The 22614-nt window shown below is 44.0% G+C and overlaps 1 protein-coding gene across 2 annotated transcripts in view; it reads right to left on the reverse strand.

Moving 5' to 3' along the window:
- The window catches only part of TSHZ2 (teashirt zinc finger homeobox 2), a 197104-nt gene extending 178787 nt beyond the window's left edge, over positions 1–18317 (reverse strand). The window contains exons 1-2 of one of the 2 annotated variants that reach the window (XM_075350590.1): positions 17976–18317; positions 14902–15148 (exon numbers count right to left, since the gene is read on the reverse strand). In XM_075350590.1, coding sequence (XP_075206705.1) covers positions 14902–14989 — 88 coding nt within the window. In that variant the 5' untranslated portion in view covers positions 14990–15148; positions 17976–18317. The remainder of the gene's footprint in view (positions 1–14901; positions 15149–17975) is intronic. The other variant, XM_075350591.1, reaches the window with a different exon arrangement.
- Between the last annotated feature and the right edge of the window lie 4297 nt (positions 18318–22614).

The following is a 22614-nucleotide window of genomic DNA, read 5'->3' on the forward strand; positions in this document are numbered from 1 at the left end:
GCAGTGAGGCGTAAAATGTGTCGAAAACGCAAGAATGATAGGAAATTCCATTTTTAGAGGAAGCAATCACCCCAAATTCTGCAACATTATGGATAATAATTCTCACTCTGTAGATAGAACTTATTAATTGCTTACCAGCCTTTGGTCCAGGGCAATGTATATGGGAAAATGGCACCAAAAAAGGAACATAAACAATCAAGTGAGTAGATTGTATATCAAAATCAAACTTTTATATGCAAGAGAAAAGTTATATATTTCTGCTTAAAATTGTCATGTAAAAGGTTACGGGAGAAAAAAAAAATAATATATTTATTGCATTTCCCCTGTAACATACATGTGTGTGTATTTTGTGTATAAAGTGTATACATACCCAAATGTCCCCTCAACAATTACAGTATAATTAGGTGTTTGTAATATGTATGCAAGTGTATGTATGTACATGTATGGGTGTGTGTAATATATATGTGTGTGTTCCCTCAACATCTACACACACACACACATATATAGTACAATTATATAACATGTGTATATATCTGCGTGCATGATATATATATCTCCAAGCATTTTTCCAAAATTTACACACACGCGCGCATAATATGGTGTATTCGCACACAATTATACTGCGTGTGTGTAAATGTTCGAGATACACATGGCACATGGTATAAAATATATATTTATTTTATACACACACACATACATACATACATACATACATACATACATACATACATACATACACACACACACATATACATACACACACAAATGACACACACACATACGGGACATATATTACATGCATAATTGTACTATGCGCATATGTAAATGGTGAGGGAACACAATCTTACACCTATACATGTACATACACAGATGCAGTGTATATGCCACACATAATGTGTTCCCTCACCATTTAGGCTGCTTTCACACATCCGGTTTGTGCTTAGCGGCGAAAAACCCGGATCCATTGCATAAGTTTTTCCATGCGGCCCGTCCGGTTTTTGACGGATGCGGCTTGATACTGAGCATGCGCAATGCAAAAAACCGCACCAGATGCGGTTTTTGCCGCAGGACGCCGCACCCGGAGTCCATAGGCTTGCATTGTGAATCGCGCCAGATCCGTCACGATGCGTTTTTTTCGCCACACCAAACGTGCCAGGCAACGTTCCATCCAGCCGCCGCATGGGCTAAATATGCCGCATCCGGCAAAAAAACGGACGAAACACAAGGCCATGCGGCACAATACGGCGCTAATGCAAGTCTATGCGGGGAAAAACGCAACCGGCAGCAAAAAAAAAAAAAGGTTGCGTTTTTTCTGCAGAGCGCCGTATTGTGCCGCACAGCAAAAATTGGATCTGTGAAAGCAGCCTTAGGCGGGCTTTGCACACTACGACATCGCAGGCCGATGCTGCGATGCCGAGTGCGATAGTCCCCGCCCCCGTCGCAGCAGCGATATGTGGTGATAGCTGGCGTAGCGAAAGTTATCGCTACGCCAGCTTCACACACACACTCACCTGCCGTGCGACGTCCCTGTGGCCGGCGACCCGCCTCCTTGTTAAGGGGGCGGGTCGTGCGGCGTCACTGCGACGTCACACGGCAGGCGGCCAATCGGAGCGGAGGGGCGGAGATGAGCAGGATGTAAACATCCTGCCCACCTCCTTCCTTCCGCATATCCTACGGAAGCCGCAGTGAGGCCGGTAGGAGATGTTCCTCGCTCCTGCGACTTCACACACAGCGATGTGTGCTGCCGCAGGAGCGAGGAACAACATCGGACCATTGCGTCAGCGTAATTATGGATTACACCGACGCTGTACCGATGATACGATTACGACGCTTTTGCGCTCGTTAATCGTATCATCCAGGCTTTACACACTGCGATGTCGCATGCGATGCCGGATGTGCGTCACTTTCAATTTGACCCCACCGACATCGCACCTGCGATGTCGCAGTGTGCAAAGTGCCCCTTACACACATGCAGTACAATTCTGTGTGTAATATATATAACGTTTGAGTATATGTATATATTATATATATGTGTATATATGTGCCTCCATGTGTGTTTCTTCAACATTTGCACACACACACGTAGTATACTGTGTGTGTGTAAGTAAATGTTCGAGAAACACATGAGAGATATATATATATATATATATATATATATATATATACATACACACATATACACACACATATACACACACACACACACACACATATATATATACACACACACACACACATATATATATATATATACACATACATATATATATATACATATATACACACACGCACACACGTAGTATACTACGCGTGTGTGTGTGTAAGTAAATGATCGAGAAACGCATGGATATTATATATATACACACACAACCACAACACACATATATACACAAATGACATATACACACTGTATATTACATGCATAAATTGTACTACGTGTCTGTGAATGTTGAGGGAACGCACAGAGATAGATACAGTGTATATATATATATATATATATATATATATATATATATATATATGTATATATATATATATATTATATCACACATGTACAATTGTGCTATGTATGTATGTGCAAATGTTGAAAGAACATATGGATTCATATAAAACACAGACACACACACACACACACACACACACACACACACATACTATAATATATCGCATCCCGCACACTATTCTCCCATCCACACTACTTTGTGTAGGCTATTTCGGGGGACCGCACCCTATGGTAGTGACTTCACAGCGCTGATTTCATTCTATATATGTCTTGGCTGTTTTTTTGTCTTTTATTTTTTCCCCCTTTCGGCAGCCAAATTTTGACAAAATACACTTTCCCGTTAAATAGGCCTTCAGGGAGAGGGGGATTCTCAGCCAAAATACTCCTTGTAATTTTCTCTGTCTCTGGAGCACAGTAAAAATATTTGCCAGTAGGTAACAAGCACTCAGGAAAAAATATAATACGCCATTCTTTTTCATTAAAACTACTTCTATTTAGAAAAATAGAAACAGATTTTTTTTTTCCCTGCAAACTATTAAATTTAGCTGCACACAAATTACCATTGTACAGAGAGCGAAGGTAATTAAGTGACATTTCACATTTCCTGTCGAGCCCTTAACCCCTTCACTGCCTGCCTCACAGGTTTTACCCCTCTGTACTAAGATCCCGAAAAGCACAACGGGGAAACCTCTATCAGTGGTCGGCTATATGCGGCTCTGCTTCCAATGGAGACCAGGCAACACCAACTTTCGACCCCTCAGAAAAGGCCATGGCGGCCCCCTTTGCTAAACAAGGACAGAATCAGCTTTTTGTTACTATTCACATCCATCAAAATTTCTTAACCCTTTAAAGAGGTTGTCCAAAATGTATTTATTGGTATCAACTTCTTCGGAAAGGTCATCAATTTCAAATCAGTGGTTCTCCGACACCCAGCACCACGCCAACTCAGATCCTATTAAAGTGAATGGGACTTGAGCTGGTACCCAAGAACATGTACAACATAGTGCACTGAGCTTTGCTATGGGGGCCGCAAACAGCTAAACAGTGTGGGGGGGGGTTAGAGGTATGGACTACCTTTTACAAAAATAGGCCATCAATACCCAAGTCCTGGAAAAACTCTTTTTAGAAGCAAAGTCTGCAGTCAGTCACTCTATGTGAATTCCAGATCATGACAGTGTGCAATGTGCACAATCACAATATGCCGCCGTGTGACTAGTAACATCACTGCATGCAGTTTTCTTTCAATACCAGAGACTTTAGAAGTCGGATGGCACAAATTGCAAATCGCATACATGTGGTCCATTCACACGGCGAATACAGGTGAATCCTGACAGTGTGCACATTGCTCACTGCCAAGATTTCCCTGTCTACAGTCACAGAGTGACTGAAGACTTTGCTTTTTAGTCTGGAGAATCTCTTAAAGGGTCAAATTTTTCAGCATTTTACTCAGACTACGAAACTAATCATTAACATAAGTGCCACAATAAAAAAGCACAAGTAGAAAAAAAAAGACCAGGCACCATACAACTACATTCACCTAGACGTCAGGGCCTATTCACATGTGGCTGACTTGTTGCAGAAATTTCTAACCCCAATCATATCTTTGGAATGGATTTTCACAATTCTGCTATGTGACAGTATTTCCTAACGGAGGTGGACCCGGCCTAAGGAGCTAGATCTCAACCAATATGGCCACCAAATACTATGACCCAGAATTACCCAACAGCCCAGGATAGTTGAGACACATACACATGAAGAGCTGAAGAAAGGCTAGTGCCTTCACCTGATCTAACTAGAGCTGACTCATTGTCACTCTGTCTTCTTTTGAACAAACGTCCACAAAAATAAAATCCACCCACAGTGTGCAATTATGCAGATAATTGCTCCAAGCAAATCAATAATGTCCGCCCTCATTGATGAAGTGTATCCCACCTGCCTAAAATCTGCCAAATATGAACAGGGATGAAGATGTTATTGCCCATCCGCTCCTTGTTGGCGTCCACTAAATATAATTGGGGGTCAAATCCCAAATTCAGTAACCTGTATAATACAGTAATTGATAATGACAAATACTAATAAATATTCTCCCTTCTGTGATCCCACATCTTGTAAATACTGTAGACACATGGTTTATAAAAGCAGCACTGGAACCGGAGCTGATCGGCACCGTGCCCTTATGCATCATGACACATTTTACGACCTGTTTCGTCATTTTATGAGCTTTGGTTGTGAAATCCTTTAATTGATGATAAGTGTATGTTTGTGTAAGGAAAGAAGAGCAGTTTCGTGTGATTATAAGACATACAATTATTTTATCAGGGTACAGCGATGGGCACCACACCAGGGCCACCTTCAAAGATAATGGCTACTAAGGGCAGGATTCTGGTCTGACAAGGGGACAAGCAGCGTTCTGTGTTGTGTAATCTGACTGACTCCACTAAACTAATTATTTATTTGCCCTTTTATTATTTCGAATTAGTGCCCATCTCACCCCATTACATCTCCACCTTGATACCACACATGACACAGGGATGACAAGTGACCCAACCATACCACTTGGAACTTGTTTTCTAAACATCTTTTTACTGACGGCTGACTCATGCAATGGTCTACGGGCATAATCTACGGGCATAATTTTCTATATTAAGCATAACCAGATTGTGATACTCTGAAGAACTAAATGTCCCACGGATGCCCATCTCCCAAGTATGAAGAAGACTTTTCTCAAATCATCTCTAGCGAATGGCCCACTTTGGATGCCCTTCTTGGGTGTAACCACGGTCTATATGACATTTGTCCTTCAAGATTACAACTATCAATTTACAATCATTTTCTCAAAAAGCAAGAGAAAGTCAATGGGACTGCCAAATCCACAAAGCCTAAATACAAGAGTACCACTTTACAAATAGGGTTTCTCTTTTTCTTGGTCAACTCCTTGAGGTCTTGGTTACAGCAGTTTTGAATACTTGCAATAGAAACTGAAATGTACCGGACAATATGACAAGGGTTTAGGAGACATCGGCTTATTACAGACATTACATATATGCTCAACATTAGCGGAATAAAGTCAGATTACTGGGCCATTTATAGCAGTCGTTCAAAGCTTCGTTGTTTGATAATTGGGAGGTGAAGTACACATAACATTTAATTTAATCTTCTACATAAGCTGTAGGATTGACATTGTCTCAGATTGATCCCACACCTTTCAGCACTGATTAGTCCAGAGCCTGCTAATAATGGTGACTGGTCAAGGGACGTTACAATGAAGAGCATCCTAATGGCATACATGCGGATATCAGGCGTCAGTACAATCCTCCAACAGACGCATCTACTGTTCACTGCCATAATCAAATAGCTAAATCCTCAGCTTAAAAGCATAGCCTTTGCCACAATCATCCTTAGCCCTTAGAAAATTTGGCATTTTCTCATCCTCCACCTCTCGGATTTCACCCTTGTTCCTTATAGATTGTCAGATCCTGTGGTCAGGACCCCTACTCATCCTCCTTCTCTTGTATCTCTCCCATATTCCTTATCTAAGCTCCTATGGTCGGGACCCTTACTCATCCTGCTGTTGCATCTCTCCCATATTCCTTATGCAAGTTCCTATGGTCGGGACCTTACTCATCCTCCTTTTCTTGTATCTCTCCTATATTCCTTATGTAAGCTCATATGGATAAGACCCTTACTCATCCTCCTCATATTTATCTTCCTTATTCCTTATGCAAGCTCCTATGGTCTGGACCTTACTCATCCTCTCCTTCTCTTGTATCTCTCCCTTATTCCAAATGTAAGCTCCTGGTCGATACCCTTACTCATCCTCCTGTTGCATCTCTCCCATATTCCTTAGGTGAGCTCCTATGGTCGGGACCCTTACTCAGCGTTCTCCTCTTATTTCTCTCCCTTATTCCTTATGTAAGCTCCTATGGTCGGGACCCTTACTCATCGTTATCCTCTTGTATCTCTCCCATATTCCTTTTGTAAGCTCCTATGGTCGGGACCTTACTCATCGTTATCCTCTTGTATCTCTCCCATATTCCTTTTGTAAGCTCCTATGGTCGGGACCTTACTCATCGTTATCCTCTTGTATCTCTCCCATATTCCTTTTGTAAGTTCCTATGGTCGGGGACCTTACTCATCCTCCTTATCTTGTATCTCTCACATATTCCTTATGTAAGCTCCTGTGGTCGGGACCCTTATTCATCCTTCTCATGTTTCTCTCCCTTATTCCTTATGTAAGCTCCTATGGTTTGGACGTTTGGACCTTACTCATCCTCCTGTTGCATCTCTCCCATATTCCTTATGTAAGTGTGGCGCCCCTGTGGTTAGGCGCTACAGGGGAATGCAGCACCTTAACATCAAGGTGCAGTGCTCTTTGGTCACAGGTGAAAGAGAGAAAAAATATGCAGAGTCTTATATTAGATTGAGTAACATTGACTCAGCAGCCCCTACCTTCATATTCCTGGGACTGTTTATATAGTAGGTCCATAGGGGGGTGGAGCCTAGCTGAGCGTGAGACGCGACGTGGTTGCCAGGACGACTGGGTGACAGTTAGTCAGTTAACAGTCAGTCAGTAAGGAGTGACAAGAAGAGATGAGAGTAAATTGATGACTGAAAGAAGGGCTAGAAATAACATAAGCCCAACGTCCTGAGCAAGGGTACGCCAAAAGAAAAGAAAGACACTGGAAAAGGGGTAACCCAGACGGAAAGGGGACGCTTTAGGTCTGGCGAGAGCCGGCTGAAGAGTTCAGGTCGACACCGGTATAACGGGACCGAGGAGGTTTGTCAGGTTTATCCCCAAAACCATTGACCGTTAACCTGGGAACCTAAATAAGAGGAGTCCCGGTACCCATCAAGAGTCTAACCACTAACCCCAAGCCGAGTTCACGACGCTGTTGCGAGATAGATAAAGAAATTGTGCAGCATCAGACCCCTGGGAAAACCAGTGACGAGACTGACGAGTGGGTTAAAGAGGGAGTCACAGAGCCCTCAGAGCAGAGACCGAGAAAGAGACAAAGAAAGGTTACCTCAGAGAGAGACTGTCATCAAATCTCCTCCGAAACTTGTGACCATTGGCCTTCTGGTAAACGAACTGTTTCTGCTGTGTATTGTGCAAAACAAACCAGATGCTAGTAAAAAGGACTTGTTTGAGCTGATGTGGACTCGGTGTGTCATCTCTCCGCTGTTCGAGAGGACTCTGCAACGTCAGAGAAGAAGGCAGCCATCACCGCTCGGTCGCTTGCCCCCTGGTCAGCGACCCGCCACCCTGAGGTAAAATAGCTCCACCTGTGGGGAGCTGAGAGATCTTAAGCTGCCGTCACCATCACCTCAGAGACCGGCCGCAGGCAGCACTGGTATATCCCGCTTACCAGACACCACAGGTGGCGTCACGTATATCCCTAAAATCATCCCTGTACCCCATTCCCCAGCCGCAGAGTGAGCGCCCAGGGCACAAAGCCGGGACCGACCACCGGTGTTAATGCCATCGAGAGTAAAGTAGCCATAGTCCCGGCGCCAGATTACCCCTACCGAAAACCCTGATGGTCGACTCATAAGCTCCTATGGTCAGGACCCTTACTCATCGTCGTCCTCTTGTATCTCTCCCATATTCCTAATGTAAGCTCCTATGGTCTGGACCTTACTCATCGTTATCCTCTTGTATCTCTGCCATATTCCTTATGTCAGCTCCTATAGTCGGGACCTTACTCATCCTCCAACTCTTGTATCTCTCCTATATTCCTTATGTAAGCTCCTGGTCGGTTGGAACCACTACTCATTCACCATTCTAGCTTCTTTTCTGTTTCCTATTTAATTTTTTAGCGAGCTGTATGACGCACCATAAAGAATCTAATCTATATTTATCATGCTTGCTTATATAGAGCTATGATATTCTGGACAATATCAGCTCTATCCTCATAGGGACTTTATATTGAAAGACCCAATCAGTATGTCTTTGGAGTGTGGGGAGAAACCAGAGGAAACCCACGTAAGACACGGGGGGAACATTCAAACCTCACAAACAAATTCACCTTGTCATTGGTGAAATTTGAACCCAGGACCCCAGAACTACAAAGCAACAGTGCTAACCACTGAGCAAATGTGCAGCCCATACACAAGAGTACATTTCCCTGGTCCCACGACGATGATCACCAATCCCACCGGTTCCACCATTCCAGATTATGGATTCAGCCTTGTCCATAAAGATCTCGAGTCATCATCATTAACTATGATGTCATTAAAGGACAAGATCACTATCCAAAAATTATAGCATCACCAATACTAACTACATGTATTACTATAACTATACTGTCTGTATTTATTAGTAATATCCACTTTATGTATCACTTAGGCTATATTCACACACTGCGGAAAATTTCCCCCACGGAGTTGATCAGTAATTTGCAATGATTCCTCAGAAAGAATCCGCATGAGTTACTTGCAGATTTCATCCTATCCCATTTACTAAGCATTTATTAGGATGAAATCCACTAATTTATGAGCATGCTGTATCTGAAATCTGCACCATGCTTTCATCTTCTTGAGAATTTTTTTTCCGTAAGTTGTGACCGCTATTTGAAAAACCCATTTGCTTATTATATAGTACTGCTGTGGATTTGCAGACATTCTCCTTTCCAATAATCTCATTCTGACATTACTGAGGACAATAGTTTGCAGGTGAATACACAATGCTATGATCTGCAATGGAGGCCCTAAGCCAGTGACCTGAAGGCTGAGTTCACTCGTCCAGCATCCGTTAGGAACAAATTCAAGAAACAAAAATACTGGATCGGTTACAAACTTTAGAGTCCGGTGAAAATAACAGATTGCTGCCGGATCCGTTTGTTAAAGAGGTTGTCTACTACTTTTACACTGATGGCCTATACTTAAGATAGGTCATCAATGTCCGACACCCCACAACCGCCGGTGGCGGAAGCAGGTGGCCAGAAATGCTCAGTTCTGGAGCTACCCGTCTTCTGAAAGTGGCCACGGCCGGGTACTGCACACCCACATATTGATCTGAATGAGAGGCGGATGTGCAGTACCCAAACGCTATGAGAAGACGGGGAAGCTCTTGAACTGAACATTTCCGGCCACCTGCGGTACGTGAGGACAGTTGATCGGCAGGGGTGTCTGGTGTCGGACATTGATGACATCCTTAGCATAGGCCATCAAAGTAAAAGTAATGGATAATCCCCTTTAAATGACTAAAGTCAGTGTGAATGGATCAGTTATAAAGGATTTCAGTTTTTCATCAGTCTGAAACGGATACGGGATTTTTGTTTCCTGATTGGATGATTAATGGACGTGTGAACTCAACCCAAGATGTAATTTAGACGTCCGTTTTCTGTTTTTTTTTTCACATACAAGAAAAACTTACGGAGTTTTATTAGTTATTTTGTTCAGATTTATCAGATTTTCATTGTTTGGTCCCAGATTCATTAGAGGAGAAAAAAGTTTCTACTCCCATCTAGCAGACCAAGCACTGTCTGACTTTTTCACGGACCCATCCTATCCATGAAAATCTCGTTGTCGAAAAACGGACGTCTAAATGAGGTCTTATTGTTGACTGGCGTCAGCAAACATAATAATAATATTATATGAAGTGTAAAAAAGCTAAAGGCAATCTGCCATAATTCTGATAATCCTGCTCTGAACTGAAAAATAATCCAGAATGACAAGAGTCCTACATGGAGATTCTGTGATGAGGCCTTCCGATTTCCCTAAAGTCTTGACCGGTCCCCAGCTAAGTAGTGGCATTGGTACGTGGCCCACACTTTTCCAGTGTATAATAATATAACACCGTGGCAGTAAATGGGGTGATTTGTGGGCACTAGCTTGTCATCTGCAGTCAGCTTTACCTCCCGGACCCCCTGTAAAATCAGGACTAAGCTCTTCCATTAGCACAGGGTTTGCTTCCCCTCAGACTACAGACATCAGGTCGTTATGTTGGCTGAGAGGACACAAGGTCAAGGTGGTAAAGTCTCGTTAACACAAGGAGATTATCAGGATTACGAGCCATGGTGACAATAGTAAATCCGGCCATACTTAGTGCCAGCAATTGTACCCCGAGCACAACGTGGGGGGGACAAGAGGGGATTTTTCATGTACAGAATAATTGTCAAATCTGACAACAACAAAATCCATTGGATTAAGTAGATAAATCCTTCCATGCTGAAAAAAATCATGATTCATGTTTCAATCCAACATCATTTTTGACATTTCTGCTTACAATCAATGAGTAAACAGTCATAGTTTTCACGTAAAGGTCCAAAACGCTTTGTGACCCTCTAAATCTGACGCTGTAATGAGCCCTGAACTTGTGTCCTCCGGTAAAGATCGGGATGGGTTTTCAGCCTGCAGGCAAACAGTGAAGCATTTTACTCCAATTTTAGACCTATTTCTTCTGGGTTTCAGCTTATTTGACAAGTAGGTGTGGCTTAAAGGGAAAGGGTGTGGCTTAAATGCAAAAATATGTGTGCCAAATTGAGCACAATGGCACGCACACACTAACATACATGGTTTTAAAGTGCCTAAAGATGCTTAAAATATTCAGAATGAGCCAATCTGATAAATTTGGTGCATTTTCAGACGAGACCAAGTTTGATCATTAATACGCAATTTTTTTGTTTATTTTTTAAGATTGCTTCAGTCCCAACAAAATCTTTCTTTTCTGGATGTTTTTCTTCCTCTGCCATTCCCCATCATGGACCACAACAGTGTGGCTGATATCATACCCAATGTTGCAAGACCCCAATTTTTCCCCACAGATCAGGTCAATTCTCTGGCAGATTAATAGATCACCTACATGCCAAGTCAAAATGATTTTACTTCGATTTCCCCGAAATCGGTCCACAATCCGACGCCATATTGAGAGCACGTGCAAGAAACAAGGTTTTTACAGAATCCCAAGGCTAAGCAGCGCCTCCTCCTCATCGAGACCTATATACGACGACGGTCCCAAAGCTGAGCATAAAATATCACAAATGATATGAAAGCAGAGCATATAATATCACAATGGTTTCCGTCCATGATGGTAAAAAAAAAACATTTTAAAATGGTCATATTTTCAAAAATATATTCAAAATGACAGATGATATTGACCACAGTCCTTGTTCGTCATGGTATATTTTTACCGATCTCTATTGACAGACAAGTGTCTGGAAATGTTTTTGTTTCCAATCTAATATATATATATGTTATACAAAAAAAATATATATAGTATAGAGAAAATAATAAAAAAAAAAATTATATATATATATATATATATATATATATATATATATATATATATATATATATATATATATATATATATATTATATTATATATTATATATATATATATATAATTTTTTTATTATTTCATATATACTATATATACTTTTTTGTATAATTCTATATATATATATATATATATATATATATATATATATAATAATAATACAAAAAAGTATATATAGTATATATGAAATAATAAAAAAATTTATATATATATATATATATATATATATATATATATATATATATATATATATATATATATATATATATATATATATATATATATATACACACATACATATAGATTATACAAAAAAAATATATATAATATATAAGAAATAATAAAAAAAATTATATTACGGTATATATATATATATATATATCTATATCTGGGGACATTTTTGTGTTTTAAAGCTAGATAAAAAAATAAATTGACTAAGATACCAGGTACGATCTTGTATGACTGGCCTCGGGAGTTACAGACCCTCTTGCTATAAGTCGGCAATTTACACCCTACTTCTTTTTTAGGTATTATGTACCGTTCACGTAAATTCAGGGAGTTTTATCTGATAATTGGTGCGCAGGGTTTGCAGAATCCCATAATTAGGTCACCCGTGATGGAGCCGGGGAGAAATCATATTTTTTTCCCCACAGGAGTCAAGAAGTGGGAAAAAAACAAATCAAAATAAATTAGAAAAAAAAAGAAAAACCATAAAACATTTCTAAATAAAATATCTATTTTTATTAAAAAAAATAAATCTATTTTTTATATATTTAAAAGCATTTTTATTCTTTTTAAAGCCTAAAAAAATGGAAAAAAAATAATAAAAAGTGTGTGGTTTACACTGGAAGGAGTGGAGCAGGTTGGTGATGTGACGGTACATCCGGGACGGTAGGGTACATGTAACGCGCCGGCCGCTCGCTGGGGCACCATCCTCTCTCGTCTCGGCCCTGTGATTTCCTGTGCCGATTATAAAGCGCGTCGCCCCCTCCTCTCTAAATTGTTACTTTCTGATACACTATTTCTGCCATAAATCTGCTCTCGTCTAAACACAGAATTTCTTCGCCCATCAATTCTCTCATGTGGAAAATTTAAAACTGATTCTAAACACCAAGGTTACCGGCAAACAAACTCCGCATAAATTAATAGCGAGCGGTGAGAGTCAGCACCGAGAAGCCATTAGCAGCGACAGATGAAGTTATTTTTGAAGTCAGGGATTTATCTTCTCACATCCTTTTTTTTTGTTTTTTTTTTCTTCCCCTCGTTGTGACGTGGTCGATTCCTGTGTGATGCCAGTGTGAAAGCCGGGCGCCCGTCCAGAGCCGCGAATGATCCTGTACGATGGAGCAGGGACCCACATCCACAACTGGATGCTATTAATGGGGGGTTAATAAGGAGGGGGGGGCGATTTCTGCTAGTTAGTGGAGCACATCTTGTGTATATAATTATTACTGTACGAGAGGTACCCTCCCCCGTCTAATATGTGGGGGGCAGGAAGGGAGGCTTTATCCTCTACAACCTCCAAATATCATTATAATTATAATATGTGACTATTCAGCAACAATTTCACTATTGAAGATTTCAATTCACTATTAAAAAAGATCAAACAAAACAACCTTTTGCTTTATTTTGTCATTTTTAAGAAAAAAAAAGTATATATTATATATATATATATATATATATATATACATACACACACATACACACACACATATAAGAATATATATATTAAAACTGTATTAAAACACAGTATAAGTGTATATTTTTCTATTTCATGTGAATAAAAAACTTTCTAACGATGCAACATTATTGTTTGTACACACACACACATACATACATACATACATACATACATACAATACACACTCATACTATATGTATAAACATATACGTGTACATATGTATGTCTGCTTAAAATATATAACTGGCGAGTATCCCTATATGTGTATGTCTCTTTGCGTAAGGTAGATATCTCATACACTGGTATACCTGTGTGCACATCTCTCTAAGGGTATACTGAATGCATATAGGTGGGCACTGATATATACAGAATCTGCAGGTATATCTATATGTTATCTATCCCTTACCCTATATATCTAAATGAAGGCATTCTGCAAAGATATAGGCATGTGGCATGTGTGTATAACTATACTATGAGACATTGATCTGAGTATAATTATAAGGGTAGAGGTCTCTTATTCTTTCTCCGAGTTTATAAAATATATACAGACATACATCTATAAACATATACACGTTAATATAACAGTACGTACACTTTTTTTCATATGCCAGCAGTACGTACTGTTAGATTAACATATGTATGTAAATTTTATAATATATATGTGTGTATATATATATTTTACACAGACATGCATACATACACAATACACACACGTCAGCATATGACGAGAGGGTGTATGTACTGTTATGCATATCTATGTTACAGTATACACTTTTCTTCATATATACATACACATATATAATGCATCTGAGTATAATTGTACATATAATATATATATATATATATATATACATATACATATACACACACACACACGTATATCTACATAAACATATATATATACACACGCACGCGCGCGCACACACACACGAGTACATACACTTTTCTCTTTAAATATATATATACATACACACACATACACAAAATTGAGTATAATTGTACACATATATTTCTCTATACTAATATACATTGACAGTATACACAACGCCATGGACCCTCATCTGTCCGGCGCTGTAACGATTTTCTACCATCTCCGCATTAACCCTCTCCCTTCCGATGTACTGGAATGTGGTACATATGTAATGGCTCGCCCCCTCTACCCCCCGCAGAAAGAGCGCACGACTGTATTAAAATGGCTCGGTCGTAGCTGCGTCTCAGGAGGACGGTTAGACATCTATCATTTACTAATCCATGGTAAGTGGCCTTTCTCCTTCTGTAAAGTGTTCGGCCGCACAATTCATAATCTGAGTAAGAGGGTTAATACTCGCCTCCCGATACCAAAGATGAAGAAAATCAATAGATGACTTAAAACAAATCTGCTTCTCAGCTGTCTCATTCAATCAGCCTCGCACAGACAAGATTCAGCCACTTGACTTACGATTAGCATCATGTGCTGATACAGCCCCCCACTGAACGCAAAGGGGCATTGAAAGGATGGAGAATTGCCCCACCACTGAGGCTTCCATTTAACCAAGATGACCAGTGATCTAGAGACACACAAGCTTCTCCGTATTTTAATGTGTCAGGAGAATGAGGGTGCACGGACGTCCTGTGACCACCGACGAGGTCTCCACATTGATGCCACCAGTAATGAGACTCCTCAATTACAAGACCGAGACGAATGGCTGCAAACAAGAATTGACATTATCTGAATCATCGACATCACTTATCAGTTTCACATTGTTGGTGTGAAAATTTGGGAACATTTTTTATTCTATAGATATATATTATTTTTTTTTTATTAAATTGCGCCACAATTCGACAAGTTGTACAAAGATAGTACGTCGTGGAGGAGACGTCCCGCTACAATATACTCCAAGAAGATAGGGGTTATTTTAACATGGAGGGTACTTCAGTGAAAAACATTTTTTTTTAATCTAGTTTTTGTTGAGTTCAACGTGAAAATCTGGAGGTAATTTGTTCAAAGCTGAGGGAAGGTGTGAACCCTCGGGCCTACGGTCCCTCACATACAAAATCTGAGAGAAAAAAATAAAAATCAGCTCCCGATTTGACCCCAGCCCCACTGTATGTACCACCCAGTGATTTATCCGCAAGATTTCCAGTCAGAGGAGACATGTTGCACAATTATGGTCTGGACAAGTCACCAAAAAGACAAACTGGTTCAATTAGAACCAGTTATGGTAAAACATGGCCGTCTCAGGAAACCACTTCATAGGTTAAATTAGTGGACTGGATAATGAGGCGACCCATCAATAAACTATCCATGCCGCCATGATGCCGGCTTATGTCCACTTGATTCGGGCCTAAGTTGTGTTTGTCCCAAGTACAACCGAACATTCAAAGAAATGGAGAAGACATGGGGCGAAATCACTGCGTAAAAGCGCAAATCATACCTGAAAATAAGAATATATTGATAATAACGTATAATACCAGAGGGGGGGGCTCGCACATAAGATATAAGGTGGGATTAATTATATAGAAGATGGGGGAAAGGGGCTTTTTATCCAGTAACGAGAATATTCAATGAATTCACGAGAACGCTCGGAAATTAATATTTACAGTAAGACAAATCCTCCACTCTGACAATTACTGGGGTCCATCGCCCCCACCCATCCCCACACAAACAAAACCATACATTCGGCTGCTTAATTAAGCTGCACACAGTCATACGAAGACCACGTTGCAGGTAGCATCGATGGACTCCGATCTTCTCCGTGTGCAGCCACCGGATGTCGGATAACGAGCATCACAGGACGCAGAGGAGGATGGCGGACCCTCGGAGAGAAGTAGGGGTTAATGCAGAACTCTCCCCCGGACATAAAGTTGTCCACCCCCCCCCCCCACCTTTCCACCATGTTTTCTTGGAAATCGCTCATAAAATATTCACAGCGTGCGCACGGCGATTTTAGCTGTATGGTGTTTGCAGCAATTTACTTCAGCGGAATAAAACTAGCCCACCGCGTGAATATATTTGCATGCGTTTGTGTAATCCTGAAATTATAGGCTTTAGGTCGTCCTTACGTCACCGCCAAGGGATCATCGAGGCTCGGAAGAAGCGGCGACTACGACGAGGGAACGTCCATATTAGCCAATTAAAGCTAACATATACGAACCGTGAAAATAATAAAAAAAATGTCATATACGAGGTGCGGATGACCCCAATGTGGACGATGTCCCGACACCCCCTCCTAAGTTCTTACAGGAAACCTTTCCATTACTCAATCAAAAGCCAAACACGTCCCTTCTGTCCCAGGAATTTTAGAAGTGACTGACTTCATGACTCGAACGCCCAAGTAACCTTCGTTCCCCCTTTTTTTCCCTGAGCACAAAGCAAAATTCATAAAAATATATTAGATCTGCCCAAAAAATGCCAGTAAATTCCCTCGTGGGGTCGGAGCAGTTGTTCGAGGCCGGTCATTTATGGTCTTTCTTATTTGTTTGTTGAGATTTATATACAATATCAAAGTCACAGGGCTCGGACCAGATGGGCAAGTCGGCCAAAATACCCCGAAAAATTAGTAGTTACGAAGCCGCCCTGAGGTGACCAGGAGTCTGCAGCCCCCCACATCTGCCCAGCCACCATTACCCCGACTGAACGAGCCCACAACCCGGGGAACGCAGCTTTTATTGGGCAATTAACGAGGCTGCCACGTCCCCTGCCCACCAAGACCTGACCAAATTCTCCACCGAAGGGCACGAAACAATCAATACACCGCACTGTGGGCACGAGAATCGGCACAAACTTGTGCCAGCCAAAAACTTTCTGAGGAACCCCAGGGTCGAAGGGCACAGAATTGTCCCTGCTTTGATTAACCCCTTATAAGCCACGTGGGTTTGAACCCCCTCAACAAACCCGAAATCCATCAAGGCGGACACATTCCCATAACTGACCAGGCCTGAGACTCGTAAGGACAAGATGATGCCCGACCCCGAAAAACAGAAAAATCCCCCAAAAGTCCCACGAATTATTACAATCATTAAATTTAACAAAGTCTGTAAAATAAAAAGCAGATCCCCTCCCGGATATGGGGAAGGGGGGTCCGGGCGACAGGACCCAGAGGGCGGCTTCTGCGTCACCAGCTCCCCCACCAGTTACCATGGCGAATGATTTATTGATAGCCATCAAAGAATAAAGACATCAAAGGCGGCCACATGACGGGCGATCAATCATGTGTCACATCCAAGATGGCAATCATCTGGAGAAGCTGGGCTCTACCAGTGGGTGCGGCTGGCACAGAACTTGTGCACAGGACAGGGGCAGAAATGTGGGAATAGTGGAGAAATGAGAGGAGGACTGTGCCAGCTCTGCTGCATCTGTCATGTAGGGAGCCTGGCAGTGCCCAGTTGACAGCAGGACTCCCCGGCAGTGCCCAGCTGACAGCAGGAGCGGGGCAGGGTGGGCACCAGCACATACAAAGTTACAAAGTGGAAGGAGAAAGTTGCAGGAGGGGGGAGGGGGTGACATATGACCAGATTGCTGCCAGTGCTTACCTGCTGCCCGTTTTGGTGCCTGCTGCTTCCTCCTGGGCATCTCTCTCTCCTCCTTCTTCTTCTTCTTAATCCAGGTCACAAGTCAATGGCGAGAAACCATGAGAAATGTACGGGAGGCAGAAGTGTCGGCGGCCGGTGGCGATCTGCAGCCTCCTCGGTAATCATCCGACCGGGGGTGATACAAGAGAGCGCTAGCGAGCGGAGGGGCACGGCTGCTGTCAGCTGCCAGCCCGGAGTGAGTGAGATGGGCAGAGGCGGGCGGCACCGGAGCCTCTTCAATCACACATGCTGCAAGCAGCACAGGCGGCGGGGGAGGCGATCATCCATCTACTGAACAAACTGAACATTCCCCAACTCCGCCCCACTGATGGCAGGGAGGGGACAGAGGTACGCAGCTCCCTGCGCCTGCTGCTGCTGCTGCCGGCCGGCACTGCACGGGTTACTACCTGCAGCGGCCGGCCGGGGTCAGCGCCGGGTCAGCGGCTGCCGACACCTGCAGGACCGTGCTGGGGGCAAGAGGTCAGCCCCCCCATTAACCGTTCCGCTGCCGCCACCTCTGCTACAGGGGCCGCTCATGGCTGTGCATTGTATGGCCACGGATCAGACCCAGCAGGGAAAATCTATGGGTCCGAGAATAAGCGGAGGCTGAGACCCCGCCATCAGGAGTGCTCTGTGCACAGGAAACGGACAACACACGGCCGCCATCCTCGTCCGTCTGTGGGTGCGCAATAAGAATCGGATCAGGCGCGTGACATACGGGAATATCAGAGGATTATTGTTTTTATGGTCTTGAAATTTGGTGAAACGAGGTATAAAAAAGTGTCCGACTTTCATCCAGAATAAAAGGACGATTTTTCATCAGTATTATCGTCCGTATTCATCCGTAAACAGCGGGGGAAAATATTTCAAAGACCAAATACAGTTCCCTACCTTAAAGGGGTTGTCCGGTCTAAGGCGTCTGCAATCCCTGTATGTCCCCCTATGTGACCGCAGACTTGTGAGTCCTCACATCGTGTGCACTGTGCACACTGAGAGGATCCGGGTGTCCAAGACGGGAATGGCTGTCATGTGGCCGCGAGTATGTGATATATGTATAAATGTATGTAATCTATGTATACCCCTGGCCAGAGGGCGGCCGAGCTGTGAATGGAGGTCATGTGGCCGCGAGTATGTGATATATGTATACCCCCGGCCGTAGGGCGGCCGAGCTGTGGATAGTGGTCGCGAGTATGTGATCTATGTATACCCCGGCCAGAGGGCGGCCGAGCTGTGAATGGAGGTCATGTGGCCGCGAGTATGTAATCTATGTATACCCCCAGCCAGAGGGCGGCCGAGCTGTGGATAGTGGTCGCGAGTATGTGATCTATGTATACCCCGGCCAGAGGGCGGCCAAGATGTGAATGGCGGTCATGTGGCCGCGAGTATGTGATATATGTATACCCCCGGCCAGAGGGCGGCCAAGATGTGAATGGCGGTCATGTGGCCGCGAGTATGTGATATATGTATACCCCCGGCCGTAGGGCGGCCGAGCTGTGGATAGTGGTCATGTGGCCGCGAGTATGTGATCTATGTATACCCCTGGCCAGAGGGCGGCCAAGATGTGAATGGCGGTCATGTGGCCGCGAGTATGTGATCTATGTATACCCCCTGCCAGAGGGCGGCCAAGATGTGAATGGCGGTCATGTGGCCGCGAGTATGTGATATATGTATACCCCCGGCCATAGGGCGGCCGAGCTGTGGATAGTGGTCATGTGGCCGCGAAGATGTGATATATGTATACCCCCGGCCAGAGGACGGCCGAGCTGTGAATGGCGGTCATGTGGCCGCGAGTATGTGATATATGTATACCCCCGGCCAGAGGACGGCCAAGCTGTGGATAGTGGTCATGTGGCCGCGAGGATGTGATATATGTATACCCCCGGCCAGAGGGCGGCCGAGCTGTGAATGGCGGTCATGTGGCCGCGAGGATGTGATATATGTATACCCCCGGCCAGAGGGCGGCCGAGCTGTGAATAGTGGTCATGTGGCCGCGAGTATGTGATATATGTATACCCCCGGCCAGAGGGCAGCCGAGCTGTGGATAGTGGTCATGTGGCCGCGAGTATGTGATCTATGTATACCCCCGGCCAGAGGGCGGCCGAGCTGTGAATGGCGGTCATGTGGCCGCGAGGATGTGATATATGTATACCCCCGGCCAGAGGGCGGCCGAGCTGTGGATAGTGGTCATGTGGCCGCGAGGATGTGATCTATGTATACCCCCGGCCAGAGGGCGGCCGAGCTGTGGATAGTGGTCATGTGGCCGCGAGGATGTGATCTATGTATACCCCCGGCCAGAGGGCGGCCGAGCTGTGAATGGCGGTCATGTGGCCGCGAGGATGTGATATATGTATGTGATCTATGTATACCCCCGGCCAGAGGGCGGCCGAGCTGTGAATGGCGGTCATGTGGCCGCGAGGATGTGATCTATGTATACCCCCGGCCAGAGGGCGGCAGCCTCGCTCAGTACATTTGCATTGATATACCACTAACAGTCCAGTTGATTCTGTCTGGGTCTATGCAGATCACATACCCACAGCCACGTGCCCACCATTGCTGGTACTGATGCCGGAGAATCCTCACAGTGTGCACGATGTGAGGACTCACAAGTCTGCAGTCACAGAATAACACATAGAGGGGCTGCAGACTTGTGAGCCCTCACATCGTGCACACTGTGAGGATTTGCCGGTGGTCACGAGGCCGTGAGTATGTGATATGCAGGGTCCTGGCCAGAATCCGACTAGAGGGCAGCGGTCTCGCTCAATACATTAGCATGAGCTAAACAGTCCGGTCGGACTCTGTCCAGGACTCTACGTATCACTTATTCGCGGCCTCGTGACCTCTGTTCCTGACTCGGACACCTGATGTGAGGACTCAGAAGTCTGCAGTCACATAGAGACTTGTTGCTTTAGACCGGGCAACCCCTTTAAAGGGAATCTGACGCCACTTTGACGTTTTTACACTGTTAGTATGGGCATACAGGTTATAGACTGCTGAAAAATGTCATACCTTTATGTCTCATATCAGATGCCTTGTTGTGGAAATATCATCTTGGATCACTTTATGTAAATGAGGTCTTCCAGGCTATGGGGCGGATGCTGCCTGGAAGATAACTCCGCCTCCAGAGATTATTATAAGTAAAAGGGGTGTTAGCAGTGTGTGATGATGGCCACTCTCTGCTCTCACTGCAGAGCTGTGTGTGATTATAAGGGCTCTGCTCCACTTGCGCATAGCTTCTGGTGTGAGCGCGTCGGAAACAATATGCTAATGACCCTTGGCTCCTGCTCTGCTGCGAGCGTATTTTGATACCAGCCAAGGTAAAAGCCATACGGCTGCAGGCTGGTATTCTCAGGATAGGGAGCCCCACGTTATGGGGATCCCCCCCAGCCTAAAATTGTCAGCCAGCAGCCACCTGGAATTTCCGCATCCATTAGATGTGACAGTCCTGGGACTCTACCCGGCTCATCCCGAATTGCCCTGGTGCGGGTAATAGGGGTAATATTGGAGTTAATGGCAGCCCATAGCTGCTACTAAGTCCTAGGTTAATCATGGCAGGCGTCTATGAGACACCCCCAATAATTAACCTGTAAGTGAAAGGAAATAAACACATAGACCCTAAAAATCCTATATTTGGAATAAAAGACAAAAAAACACCCTTTTTCACCACTTTATTAAAATCCCCAAACACCCCTCCAGGTTCAACGTAATCCACACGAGGTCCCACGATGCTTTCAGCTCTGCTACATGAAGCTGACAGCGAGCAGCCGTAGAGCACCGCCACACCTGTGAGCTCCACGCAGCAACTGAAGTGAGCTGCGCGATCAACGATGACGTCACTCAGGTTACCCGCGGCCACAGGTCTCGGGTGGAGGACTCCAGCTGGCCGCGGGTAACCTGAGTGATGACACCGCTGATCGCGCTGCTCACTTCAGTCACTCAGGGGATTTGCGGTCACCGGTGAGTCCTTCACCTGTGATCGCAAATCAGGCCGCAGCACCGACACAGAGCCGCGCGATGACAATGAAGTTCATCCTGATCGCCTGGCTCTGCTCTATGGGAGATGTGGCAGAGCCGAGTGGGACCACATTGTCAAAAATATATTTAAAATGCATCAAAAACGCAGCATTTTGAACGCTTTTTGAAACGCACATGTAGTGACAAAACGCTGCTTCTTATTTGTCACGCCAGAACGCAACGTGTGCACATACCTTAACTGACACTTCTGCAGGTTTCTCAGCCTCCAGCTTGCAGACAGACAGTGTTGCAACATTGTTGCAATGAAGCAGAGCTCAGGGAGCTGCAAACTAAGTTTGTAAGAAGTCACATTTCATTTCTCCTGTTCTGTGTCAGTTAAGGCTAAGTTCACATTTCCGTTGATTTGTATCAGTCACATGCGTCGCTTGACGCATGTGACTGATGCGCTGTTCAACGCTGTACAACGGATGACAAAGAACAGAATTCTTTGTCGGATTCCGTTGTGTGCGGGGGGCGGAGTTCGGGGCAGAGCCGAGCGGGGGGCGGGGCCAGGCGCTGAGGATGTCAGTGGAAGTGCTGCGGTCTGCATGGCTGGGGACAGGTGAGTGTATCTGTGAGTGAGTGTGTG

The sequence above is a fragment of the Anomaloglossus baeobatrachus genome, chromosome 5 (genome assembly GCF_048569485.1).
Source record: "Anomaloglossus baeobatrachus isolate aAnoBae1 chromosome 5, aAnoBae1.hap1, whole genome shotgun sequence".
NCBI lineage: Eukaryota > Metazoa > Chordata > Amphibia > Anura > Aromobatidae > Anomaloglossus > Anomaloglossus baeobatrachus.